Source organism: Crocodylus porosus, unplaced genomic scaffold (genome assembly GCF_001723895.1).
Source record: "Crocodylus porosus isolate Cpor-Errol unplaced genomic scaffold, CroPor_comp1, whole genome shotgun sequence".
Taxonomy (NCBI): Eukaryota; Metazoa; Chordata; order Crocodylia; family Crocodylidae; genus Crocodylus; species Crocodylus porosus.
Window position 1 is genome coordinate 9,568,666 of NW_017728916.1, and position 12,582 is coordinate 9,581,247.

General features: G+C 41.8%; 1 protein-coding gene across 3 annotated transcripts in view; it reads left to right on the forward strand.

The window, feature by feature from the left end:
* LOC109311002 (integrator complex subunit 6-like) overlaps positions 1-12,582 on the forward strand; it is a 27,899-nt gene continuing 15,317 nt past the window's right edge. For all 3 annotated transcript variants that reach the window (XR_002101367.1, XR_002101368.1, XM_019536406.1), the window contains exons 1-7: positions 1-172; positions 1,178-1,267; positions 1,932-2,115; positions 2,380-2,508; positions 5,166-5,329; positions 6,695-6,847; positions 10,483-10,615. Coding sequence is in view for 1 of the 3 variants with exons in the window: in XM_019536406.1 (XP_019391951.1) it covers positions 53-172; positions 1,178-1,267; positions 1,932-2,115; positions 2,380-2,508; positions 5,166-5,329; positions 6,695-6,847; positions 10,483-10,615 (973 nt within the window). In the remaining 2 variants the exon portion in view is untranslated. The remainder of the gene's footprint in view (positions 173-1,177; positions 1,268-1,931; positions 2,116-2,379; positions 2,509-5,165; positions 5,330-6,694; positions 6,848-10,482; positions 10,616-12,582) is intronic.

A 12,582-nucleotide genomic window follows, 5' to 3' on the forward strand; every position in this document is an offset into this window, starting at 1 on the left:
TTTTAATGTTCTTAAATAATAGGCTGGATGGAAGGAAAATCATGCAACATTCATGAATGAACTGAAAAATCTGCAAGCTTCTGGACTCACCACCCTTGGTCAGGCACTCAGATCCTCGTTTGACTTGTTAAATCTCAATAGATTGGTATCTGGAATAGATAATTATGGACAGGTAAATAATACATAATTTCACTTCCCCTCCCCTCCACTTCCTCCTCCCTTTTTATTGAACAGGTTTCAGAACCGTTGTTGCTTTGTGGAAGCCTTAAAATATATGGGTTCCTGTGGAGTATGGGTGAAACAATAGGGTTATTTACAGACACTATAAAATACTCATCAAGCTTTTAATATAATACCTATTTTCATAAAGTATACATGTCTTATCTGGGTACCCAGTGATGTTTTAAAAATTATAGTTCATGCCTCGTTTAAATAAGATGAAAATGGTTCATGAATGTAGCATATCTGTTCAGTGTGGTGTGCTCATGCATGCATACTAACGTACATGCCTGGAATCTTAAAACTACAGGTATTTCACAAATAGCTGTTTCAAACTCTGCTACACTTGTGCTGACTTGTTTTTCTCAGTGTGTTTCATTTCTAATGAACTGTTACCATCTGTTCAGATCTGCAAAAAAAACAAAACAAAACAAAAACATCCATTAGCAAGACGGTTCATTTTTTTCCCCTCACTGTTAAACTTCTTGAACACATTTGTCAGTATGCTGGTGTCTGTCTCCCACACCCCTCCTCCACCCCCACTGCAAGAAGGAAACAAGTGCAAATTCAAACGTCTACCTCAAATAGAAATGTGCAAGGTATTCCACTGCTATGCAGCACTGGATCTGCTGGATGGTATCAGAACTGCTTCCCAACATCATAGGTCCTTTGTGAATAACCTACTCTTTCTGCTCAAGGAGTGGGAGCCTGTGACTTAGCAGAACTGGGTATGAATTCTAGTTTCACTCATCGTGTGGTTTTCAGTAGCTTTTATGGGCAGGTGTCAGTTGTGGAATCGTGTGGCCAAAATTTTGCAGCTTCTTGTTCTTAAAGGCAGATACTGTCTCTTACTCCATGCCCTATAAATTCATGAACACCCTTTACAAAAGTTTACCTTGAGTATAGAATTCAGCATTCAGGAATCTGTTTTTACGTGTTCTTACTCTTTCATTTCTAGGGGAGAAACCCGTTCTTTTTAGAACCATCTATTTTAATTACCATCACAGATGGGAACAAACTGACAAATACTGCTGGTGTTCAGGAAGAGGTAAGAAATGTATTAAGTTTTAATTTGCAAAATGCAGCAAATAATGTAGTAGGTGGGAGTGTCTTACTAGCAGTCCAAAAAAATTATATATATATATAATCTGTAAACTTGCATCTACTGCAATTAATTGCAGTTTTTATTGGTAGTAATCTTGCTTCATTTTTCAGACCCATTTTGTACTAAACATATACACATTTCATATTTTTATGACTATGAATAGCCTCCACAGACCACAGTTGAAAACTATGCATATTGCTTCTGTTGGAAGAGGAAGCTGGTTCCATACTTGGTCCAGCTTTCTGATGGTAGTTAACTTTTTTTTGAGTAGTAGGCAACCACCAATTCTTCTGGATCATAGTGTATGCATGAGAGGTCACCCAGACCTTAGATGCGTACACCTAGGCAGGAGTCTGGAGGAGCTGGAAGGTCTAGGCAGCCTCCGCCCCTCTTTTTAGACTATTGAGAAATGACTCCAGAGGCCAGACTGAGCCTGGATGTTTGGTGCCTTGATGACTATAGTTACATGCACATCCGGGAATCAAACCCCAAGTCTCCCACGTGGCAGATAAGGATTCTACCATTGAACCGCAGCAGCAGGTTAACTTTTGAGTATGTCTTTTAAAACCAATTGTGTGCATAAATGTTCTTAATTTTGTTTTATTAGCTTCATCTTCCTTTGAATTCTCCTTTGCCTGGAAGTGAACTAACCAAAGAGCCATTTCGCTGGGATCAAAGACTATTTGCGCTAGTGCTGCGTTTGCCAGGAGCTGCTTCAGCTGAACCAGAGCAACTGGGGAGTGTTCCTACTGATGAATCTGCTATTACGCAGATGTGTGAAGTCACAGGAGGTAGTTGAACATTTTGATTTGGTTTGCATTTGAACTTTCCCTTCATGGAATAAGGGGTTGTCATATTAATGGGATGATCTCTCAAAACACAAAACAATTTACTTTTTTTCTTTTCTCTGTACTTAAGTTGTGACTGTTGCCAGGTAAAACTGAAAGGGCTTTGCTTTGACATTTTGTAATTTTTATTTATGTAATAAACACTTTGTGTATTGTTTTATATAGGCAAATGAAACTTATTCTGAGAGTGCTTCTCTTTTCTCCTAGGTCGCTCCTACTGTGTTCGGACACAAAGAATGCTGAACCAATGTTTAGAGTCCCTAGTTCAAAAAGTTCAGAGCGGTGTTGTTATTAACTTTGAGAAATCGGGGCCAGACCCTGCTCCCATTGGAGAAGGTACAGTAAATACTCATTTTCACAGCTGCAAAGAGGAGACTTCTGATTTGTCTTTATGACTTAGTATCACTGTAAGCTGTATGTTAGACTCAGCAGACATTAAGGATCTGTCTCTCTAATGTATCTTCTGTTATGGAGGGAAATGTCTTTATCGATTGCGACTTTGCTGACTAAAGAACTGTAACTTGAAGAACAGAAACCTTTCATATGGTTACTGGCTCATGTAGTAAGTAGGGATCCTAGACTTGGTGCAGTAAGCAGGACGTGAGTGTCTAGGATGCCACATGCATGGTAGTTTTATAGAACTCTGCCATTTTCAAAGCTCTGCAGGGTTTAGAAGTTATAAAATGCTATTTTAAATACCTCCAGAATCCACTGTATAGGACTTGTTAAATTTGAACTGTGAATGTGCATAGTATGATCATAATGGCTAGTGTGGACCTCCTTTATCCATGGGCTCAGTGTAAGGCAAAAGATGTTTATATCCTGGAACAAGCATTTGGAGGTAGCTGATTGCTCACCAGCCAGTTAAGCTGAGGTACAGACCCAGATATACATCAAGTTTGGTCACATGTATACTAGGAAAAGGAAGTATTTTAATATGGGGTACGGCTGGTATCTAGTATAGAGAGAGTTTGAGAGGAACATCAAAAGGCCTCTCTCGGGCTGGTGTTTTCCTCTGAAACACTACATTGTGAAGAGAGCTTAAGCAGCCTGGGAGAGGGCTGCCTACTTGAACCAATGTGTGGTATTTTTACCCTCCTCCACCAACGCCCATCTAGAAAATATGAAGCAGTTGCAGGTACTGTCCCTGCCGCTTGGGGAAGCGCCCAGTTGCAGCTTAACATTTTCCCCCTCCTTTTTCTATTCAGGAAACAAAAGCCCCAAACAGGAAAGTGATATATTTAGAGACAGAAAAAATAGATGAAACCTATTGAACAGAAATGGGCATGGGAAAGGGGTGAGGGGCAAGCGATGTTTTAATTATGTAACAATCCCAGGTTGAATCTGATGTTCCTCCTAAGCATGTCTGCTATTATTTATTGTCCACTTTGGCACCTCCTCATTGACATGAATTATTGTGTGAGCAGTCAATGCACTTTTTTTGCCCCCTCCCCTTCCAAACTGCAAGTGAAAGATGAGAAAGAAAGAAGAGGAAGCTATTTTGCTAGCAGCAGATAGTGTGGGGGGGGATTCTTGACTTCAAGACAGTTGGTTTAGACTTGGAGAATATCACATCTGCAAGGAAGGAGATAGAACTAGCCTCTCGGCGTGTTTTATAAGACCCTCTCTCCACATGCCCATTACTTAATCTCCTAGAGTATCAGACATGGCCCTTGGAATCACTTAGAGCATGCCAGCAGAACCAGCAATCAACTGGGTATTTTGCTTTTGTGACCCTCATGGTAGCTTAGGATGGTCAGCCTGTCACCCTCATGTTCATTCCTAGACACTGTTTTCTCCTCTATCCCTTTGCCTGCCAGTTTCCTTTCTCGTGACATGTTCATTTATTTGATAGCCTCTGGCATCCTGTGTCGCTGAAATTTGGCAGCTCAGTGAAATCCCTGGTGTCTGCTGATCTAAAACTTCAGGGTTACTCCTACAGGGCAAAGTAACTGAATAAGATGGGACTTAATTTCTTTTGTCCCGAGCTAGGAAATGGTGTAGTGTTAGATACCAGCGTCGAGCAAAATTGTTGAGAACACAGTATGTTGACATGTGAGAGAGACAAGGAAGCAAATGAGTCCCAGAGCGGCAGCAGTATGGAGGAACGTTGCAATGAGCGTGCTCTCAACCTGCAGTACAGGCACTGTGTGAATATGAAGCGAACTGATCTGCAGTGGAAAGGCACGTACTGTAATTTCAGTCAGCCATTTCTGGACCAAGTCACATCAGCAGTTCATGCCTTTCAGGGAGCTAGACAGGCAGCTAGCCACCCCTGTACACCTTGCAGAGCCAGGCTCCACAACTTATCCTAAGCCTTGCAAAGCTTACAGTCCTGTCTCGGCTGTTTGCATGGTCATGAAGTAGGTAGCAGGTGTGTGTTAAGGTAAGAAGAATAAGCAGGTTGACTGAAAACACTTGAACTCCTCTTTCCTCGCTCAGAGAGAAGAATGAAGCATGACTAACTGATGGTTGTCAGTAATCAATTAAAGCCAATTAAATACTGCTGAAGCACTTACCATGAGATGCATTTCTTTAATGGTGTTTCCAAAGCACTGTCGTCCCGTCCCCCCCCGCCAATTTCTACTACTGCTAATATTACTGCTTGTGCGTTGCATCGTCGCCTGTGAGATTATACAGCTGTGCTCTGCTTTCACTGACAACAATGTTAGATTTTTTTTTTTTTTTTATTTTTTTTTTTAGATTCATTGCACATGGGACAAGTTTTTATAGCAGTAGTTATTAGTCTAAGCAAATTGTATTTTTCAGAGTGTGCGAAGCAGGTCATGCTGCAGTGTTGGCATATATGATAGAATAAAGCAGGTGTATCAGCTAGAAGCCTATGAGAACATGTTAGCCTAGAGACTTGCGTGTGTGGGGGAAATATATGAATGGAACACCTTTGGGTTGGTAAGAGAAAATTGGTTGGAAACATGCATGCCATGTAGCTTTTTATTTTATTTTTTATTTTTTTGCTTTGTTTTAAATTGTAGATGGACTTGTTGATTCATCCAGGCCCATCAATTCATTTGCTTCTCAACCGTGGCATAGTTGTCATAAGCTCATTTATGTACGACCTAATCCTAAAACGGGTGTTCCTGTTGGGCATTGGCCAATTCCAGAGTCATTTTGGCCTGATCAGAACTCACCAACTCTGGTAAGTAAAACAAGAGCTAAAGAGAGGATTCCCCATCTGCTGATTCAATAGAATTTGTAAATGAACAATAGACTAAACCCTCACCCTCTATCTACTTCTGATCTTGTTTTAATGAGAAAAACGGATTGGAGGCTTGCCTTGACCGTGCCTGGCTGAAGGCGACTAGAAATTTCACAGTTGCTTTTTGATTTGGGCAAATGTATTTCAACAGGTGCCTGATCATATATGCAGGAAGCTAGCTTTTCTTTTTTTATAGGTTTAAATATTGCATCACTCCATTTTGAGTTATGGTTTATCTAATTCTGTTTTAATGGTTGCAACAGAGCTAGTGAGGTTTGCCAGTATTGAGTTAAAATGATGTTTTTGATATTTATGGTTAAACATTTTAAAAGCTTTTTAAAAAAAGATGATAGGGTAGAAAAGAATGTAAATCTCCTTGGCTGTATCTAAACAAGGGAAATTAGAGGCTGTAGTATGTTGACACTTATCATTTAGAATCCTTTTCCATAGTACCGAGCAGCATCTCAAGTATGTGCTTCTCTTCTCCCTAGTGCACAAGTTGTGGTTGGAGGGAAACAAAAAGCTGTATCCTTCGGGTAATGAAGGAAACGTACAGCTTGCATTTGCTCTTTCTTTGAGAATGCACTCATTTAATCGGTTATTCTAGGCTGGTTATTGGCATGTCTTAATGGTCTTTATTCATAAATTCACTTTAGTGAGCATATGTAGTCTTTCTGCTCTCTTGCTACTTGTTCCAGGTGGCAGTTCTTCCCATGACTCAATAAGGAAAAAATTCAGACTCACTAGGGAATATTTTGAGCACTTGTTGGCAAAGTGGGCACACTTTCAAACATACTTCTGTGAACAGCAGTCGTGGGAAGGGGGGCAGAGTCTGACCATTTATCACTGTCAGTCTATAGACTTGCTAAGATGCAGAACTAAAATGTTTGTATTTTTAATATGAGCTATGCTGTCTTCCCCTATGGGGTAGGAAAAAATAGTGTGCCAGTGTTGTCTGAATTGCAAATGGTTCAATTGATCTGTTTTTCATTCATCTGGATTAAGTGGCAGGAATTCATAATTTACTAAATGCTATCAGAATTTCAGAATTAAGTGCCAAAGGCTAGTAAGGTCCATGTTTGATTTATTACACTGGTTTATTCGTCTGTTAATCTGTAGGGAATACAGCCTTGTTGTTTAAGCAGCTATTGTATCAAAAATGGACCACTTCAGACCTTGCTTTAGACTGGATCTGTGTTATAGAAAAGCCAGCTTTTGTTGGCAGATGCTAGTATTAAAGAGCTTGGTAACCCTGGGCAGTTGATTATCTTCCATCATGAATCTTTTTTTTCCCCTTCCTCTTAGCCTCCACGCACAGCTCATCCTGTTGTCAGATTCTCCTGTGTAGATTGCGAGCCAATGGTAATAGACAAGCTTCCTTTTGATAAGTATGAACTCGAACCCTCACCCTTGACGCAGTACATCTTGGAACGAAAGTCTCCTCATACCTGTTGGCAGGTATTTGCATTTTTTTTGATAATAGAAATTTTAGTAGGAGTCCTGTTGCAGCACCATATGAATCTGTAAACCTGCAGAAGGCAAAGTTAACCGCTGCAGCTGGATTAAGTGAGTGCGTAAAGATGTCAATTACCTCAATTATAATTGAATTTTCAAGCTTTAGAGTAAGTATTCCAACTATAGGCATCCTCGGTTCATTTAATTCTAGTTCTAGAACTCCTTTTCAGTGGCAAACTTGTCCTTCAAGTTTCGCTCTTAGATGAAATGCAGCTCTCTGCAGGGTGCCATTTGCTTAATGAAAAAGAAGATGAAGTCACCAATTTTTTCCACTAGAGCTTAGGTATGTTACTGAAATGACATGTTTTAATGCACAGTTGAAATCTCAATTTAGGAGAACTGTATTGGAGGAATGATGGTCCTACTTAATATACTGGTTGGTTCAGGAGAAGTCTGGGGCCTATTAGTTTTGCCTTTGGCAAGTCACTTGGAGAAATTAAGTCTGTTTCTCAGCTTCAAAATGAGAATTAAAATGTTGTCCTTTACAAGGAAACAGGAGGTGATTAATATCCAAGCCCCTCATGGATGGTAATATTGAGACCATTTAACTACCTAGATAGGGAATAACAGCTGGGAAATGCAGAGAGGGTAAGATGACCCTTGCAAATAAAAACAGTAAAAATTCATTGGCATGGGTAGGTGTCAAATAATGAAGCTGTGAAGTACCAAAATGTCTGTGGTGCACGCATGTAACTCTTCTGTATTGTGTCCCCCTAATAATTTCTGTGAGGAAAGTGCTCCGTGCTTTAAATGCTCTTCTCTTCCCAGGTGTGTAAAATATACATACAAACCAGGGAAACTGGCTAATTATAGTGGAAACAATTTATTTAACTAGGTATATTGCAAGTGTTGTCGAATGCATAAAGTATAAAAGCATGGACCAAGCAAACAAAGAAAATTCTTCAGTCTTAAATGCACCAAATCTATGGAAGTGTGTGTTTGTTTTTTGTTTCTGTCATTGGTCCCCTTAAGACTAAAAGGCATGCTCCAAATGGGGATTTCTGCTGCTTCTATATTATTTCCATAAATTATTTAGCTGTGAAATGAAGAATTTATTTCCCAAGTGTAATACTTCACTACAAGATTTTTTTTCTCCTCAAATTTGAGAAGTGTCTCTATCTGCTTATGTTTAATGCTGTGCTTTAACTTCTTTGCTTGCATATTTAGTAGTAACAGTCACAAAAAGGAAGCTTTATAAGAAGTGCAAACCTGAACAAATAATTAGGGAAGAATATAAGAGAATTGCTTGGGTATGCAGGGATGAAGTCAGGAAGGCCAAAGGACAACTGGAGTTGCAGCCAGCAAGGGGATGTGAAGGGTAGCAAGAAGCGTTTCTACAAGTATGTTGGTAGCAAGAGGAAGATCAGGGAAAGTGTGGGTCCCTGACTGAATGGGGCAGGCAACCTTGTGACGGAGGATGCAGAAAGGGCTGAAGTGCTCAATGCCTTTTCCTCAGTCCTCACAGGCAAGGTCAGCTCCTAGACTACTGCACCAGGCAGCACAGTTTGGGGTGGGGGAGATGAGCAACCAACAGTAGTGGGAGAACATGTTAGGGACTATGTAGAAAAGCTGGACATGTAAAAGTCCTTGGGGGCCGGATAGGGTGCACCCAAAGGTGCTGAGGGAGTTGGCTGATGTGATTGCAGAGCTGTTGGGCATCACCTTTGGAAATTCATGGCAACTGGGAGAGGTCCTGGATGATGGGAAAATTGCAAACATAGTGCTCATATTTAAGAAAGGAAAAAAAGGAGGATCCAGGGAACCTACAGAACAGTCAGCCTGACCTTGGTCCCTGGAAAAATCATGGCGCAGATCCTTAAGGAATCCATTTCGAAGCACTTGGAGGAGAAGGTGATTAGGAGTAGTTGGCATGGATTCGCAAGGGGCAAGTCATGGCTGACCAACCTAGTTGCCTTCTATGATGAGGTGACAGGCTCTGTGGATATGGGGAAACCAGTGGATGTGGTGTTCCTGGATTTTAGCAAGGCTTTTGATAATGGTCTTCCATAGCATTCTCGCAGGCAAGCTAAGGAAGTACAGGCTGGATTAATGGACTGTAAGGTGGATAGAAAATTGACTGAAACATTGGGCTCAGATAGTAATCAATGGCTTGATGTCTAGTTGGCAGCTGGTATCAAGTGGAGTGCCCCAGGGGGGTTGGCTCTGAGGCTGGTTTTGTTCAATGTCTTCATCAGTGACCTGGAAGATGGCATAGAGTGCACCCTCAGCACGTCTGCAGATGATACCAAGCTGGGGGGAGTAGTAGATACATTGGAGGGTAGGGCTAGGATGCAGAATGAACTTGACAGATTGGAGGATTGGGCTAAAAGGAACCTCATGGGGATCAACAAGAACAAGTGCAAAGTCCTGCACTGAGGAGGGAGCAATCCCATGCACTGGCACAGGTGGACTGGTTGGCCTGCAGCTCTGCAGAAAAGGACCTGGAGTAATGGGACAAGAAGTGGAATAGGAGCCAGTAGTGTGACCTTGTTGCTAAGAAGGCTGATGGCATCCTGGGCTGCACTGGGAGGAGCGCTGCTGGCAGATCAAGGGACGTGATTCTTTCCCTCTATTCAGCACTGGGGAGACCACATCTGGAGTCGTGTCCAGTTTTGGGCCTCCCCACTACAGAAAGGATGTGGACAAATTGGAGATACCAGTGGAGGGCAACAAAAATGGCTGGGGCACATGACTTGAGGAAAGGCTGAGGGAACTGGGCTGATTTAGTCTAGAGAAGAGGAGACTGAAAGGGGACTTAATAGCAGCCTTCAACTCCCTGAAGGGTGGTTTGAAAGGCTGGAGCTGGACTGTTCTCACTGGGGGTGGATGACAGGCCAAGGAGCAGTGGGCTCAAGTTGCAGCAAGGGAAGGTCAGATTGGATATTGGGAAGAATGTTCTCACTAGGAGGGTAGTAAAACACTGAAACAGGTTACCCAGAGAGGTGATGGCAGTTCCGTCCTTGGAGGCTTTGGAGACCTGGGTAGACAAAGCTTTGGCTGGGATGAGGTAGCTGGGGCTGGTCCTGCTTGGAGCAGGGGGTTGGACTGGATGCGACCTCCTGAAGTCCCTTCCAGCCCTCCTTGTCTGTGATGCTATGAACTGCTTAGTTTACAGGTTGTTGATACACAAATAATGAAAATGTAGCTGTGTTATCCAACTGTGTGTGTGTGTTGTAGTGGAGTAACTTTTATGAATTAAGTTTGGAAAAATGTACCTGCAACATAAATGTAGTTTAAGCTGTTAAATAATGTCAAGTAATGGATTTCTCTTTCTCTTTCCATTGCTCCTCTTGAAAGCCATTGAATATAGCCTGTATAAAGTAGTCCAAAATACACTGGACAGCAGTCCCATGCTGTTAATGGATAGATGGCCTGAAGGGTTATTGAGGCAGTTTTGTTCCGGAATTCTGTGGTTCAGAAGGCTAAATGCATATCCATCTGTATGCAGCTAGCTGCTTTCTCTCATCTTTCTGCTTTTAAAAGTGTCATACTGCCTTGATTTTGTTTAATTAAGTAACATTTAAAATATTTCTTCAGTTAAGTAGAATAATGCTTCTTTTGTGTTTTTTTTTTATCAGGTATTTGTGAGTAGCAGTGGAAAATACAGTGAACTTGGACATCCATTTGGGTATTTAAAAGCAAGCACTACTTTAACCTGTGTAAACCTCTTTGTGATGCCTTACAACTATCCTGTTTTACTTCCTTTGCTAGGTGGGTAATAACAATACCTCAATGTCAATCAACAACTTGAGAGTAAAGAAAAAATGATGATGGCTAATGTGCTGCTGTAGTTTTTGGAGGCCACTGTAAAATGGACATCAGAGTAGAGAATGTTGCAAACTTTTGCAGATAACTTGGGAGGAGAGGATTTTCATACTCCCTCTCCCTTTTTTCTTTCTCTCCAGCAGAGGAGGAGAGCTACCTGCTTCCAGTGCATGTTTGATGCTGTTCACCTCCTAGACACGTAGCCTCTTCCTTAACCTGGAGTAAGCTTCAACCTCCATTCTTTTCCCTCACTTAGGGTTTGGTGTATCCAGGTTTTGCAGTTACTCCTGTGGCACCCTATTTTTGCTGGAAGATCAGGTGCAGGGCTCCTGATCTGGTGTGTTGGGTGTTGGGAAGAGGGTAGTCCACTGGTGCAGTTTAAAGGAGAAACCAGCAAGGAGGAGTAGCATAGTGAAGCAGCCAGCATTTCCCCTAGGAGACCAAATGTTTCATTTCCATGATGAGCCTGTTTTCTGCAGGCAGGTCGGTATGAAAGTGTCATGTGAATAGTTCTTGTAATAGCTGCAGTTGCAAAGACTCTGGTTCCCATGGCAAAATGCTAATGGCAGAGAGAATTGCTTTGCAGGTGCTACTGATTCTGCTATTTGGGATCCTGTGGTTTTTTATTTTGCTTTTTATTTTAAAGCACAAGATTAATTATAAAGCTCTAAATTGAGTAAATACTGGATTTTAAAACATGATTTCTTATTTTATGGAAATCGAAGTTGCAGAAATGCTTGTTTACAGTCCTGGTACATGCATATATGTATGTATTCTCATGTGCGTGCACACACCCACACTCCTATTCATAAATGGCTAACAAGTCACCAGTTCTGTGAACTGATAATATCAGTTCATGGTTTGTCAGGTTGTCTACCATAGTCTTGTCAGCCTGATAATTATTTCAGCACACAACTTGGAGTTCATTCTTAGAGTCCCCCGTTCCTATGAGCTGGTGGCTACGAGCTCGGATGACCTGCTGTTTACACTGCAGATGTGCTAGTTAAGCAGAGGCCACCAGTTAGGTGGGAAATTAATTTAGTGACCTTATTTCAATCTGCTTTTGATCTCGGCAGGCTCAGTTCTGCCACTTCCTTTCCCCAGCCCTTTTCTTCCTATTCTATAGGGAAAGTAGACGGGTGAGGAGAGGTGCTTCTGCAGTATATGCAGTGCTGTTTCTCAGCTTGGTCATGTGCAAAAGCCATGTCTGCAAAAACAAACTGCATGAAGGGTTTTAAATGACAGGATGGGGTTTCTAGGCAGCCCGAGTCATAAGCAGGAGGTTTGCTTTGTGCTAACACAGCTGTGTGGGTACACTGATAACACTGACAGATCCAGATATTCCAAGAGTGTGTGTTTCAAGCTATTTCTTATTGTTACTTGACTGAATCCATCTCTGGAATGTAAGGCATGGAAAAAATGGGGTTCTGTGCCTTGCTCAGGGTGAGACCACAAAACACAGCTCACATCAATGGGAAAGAGTCACTAAGGATTGTACTGTAGCTAGAGAGAGACCTGACATTTTAGATAGGCATGTTCTTTTTCTCATTTAAAAAAATCCCAAACCTATCTTATCTTGTAACATGCTGAGCACTAACAACAGTGCAGGGGCTGGTTGGATGGAATATATTAGCCCTTCATTTTCAGGCTAGCTGGTGTTTGGAAACCTGCAGGGGAGAGGGACAGAGGACCTTGTTCTCTTCTCCTTTGACAGCTCTTGATGTAAAGCTTCCTGTGGCCACTGTTCTGTTGGAAGAACCATGCATCTGGGGAATGAGATGGGAATTGTAGCTCAGGGTGAAATGTGGAGAGAGACTGCACACCCCCCCCCCCAATACCTCCCTCCCTTGTTTCCTTTCTAAGACTGGAAACCAAACGCATCAAACTCGTGCTCTCTTTGTACTGTCTAATTT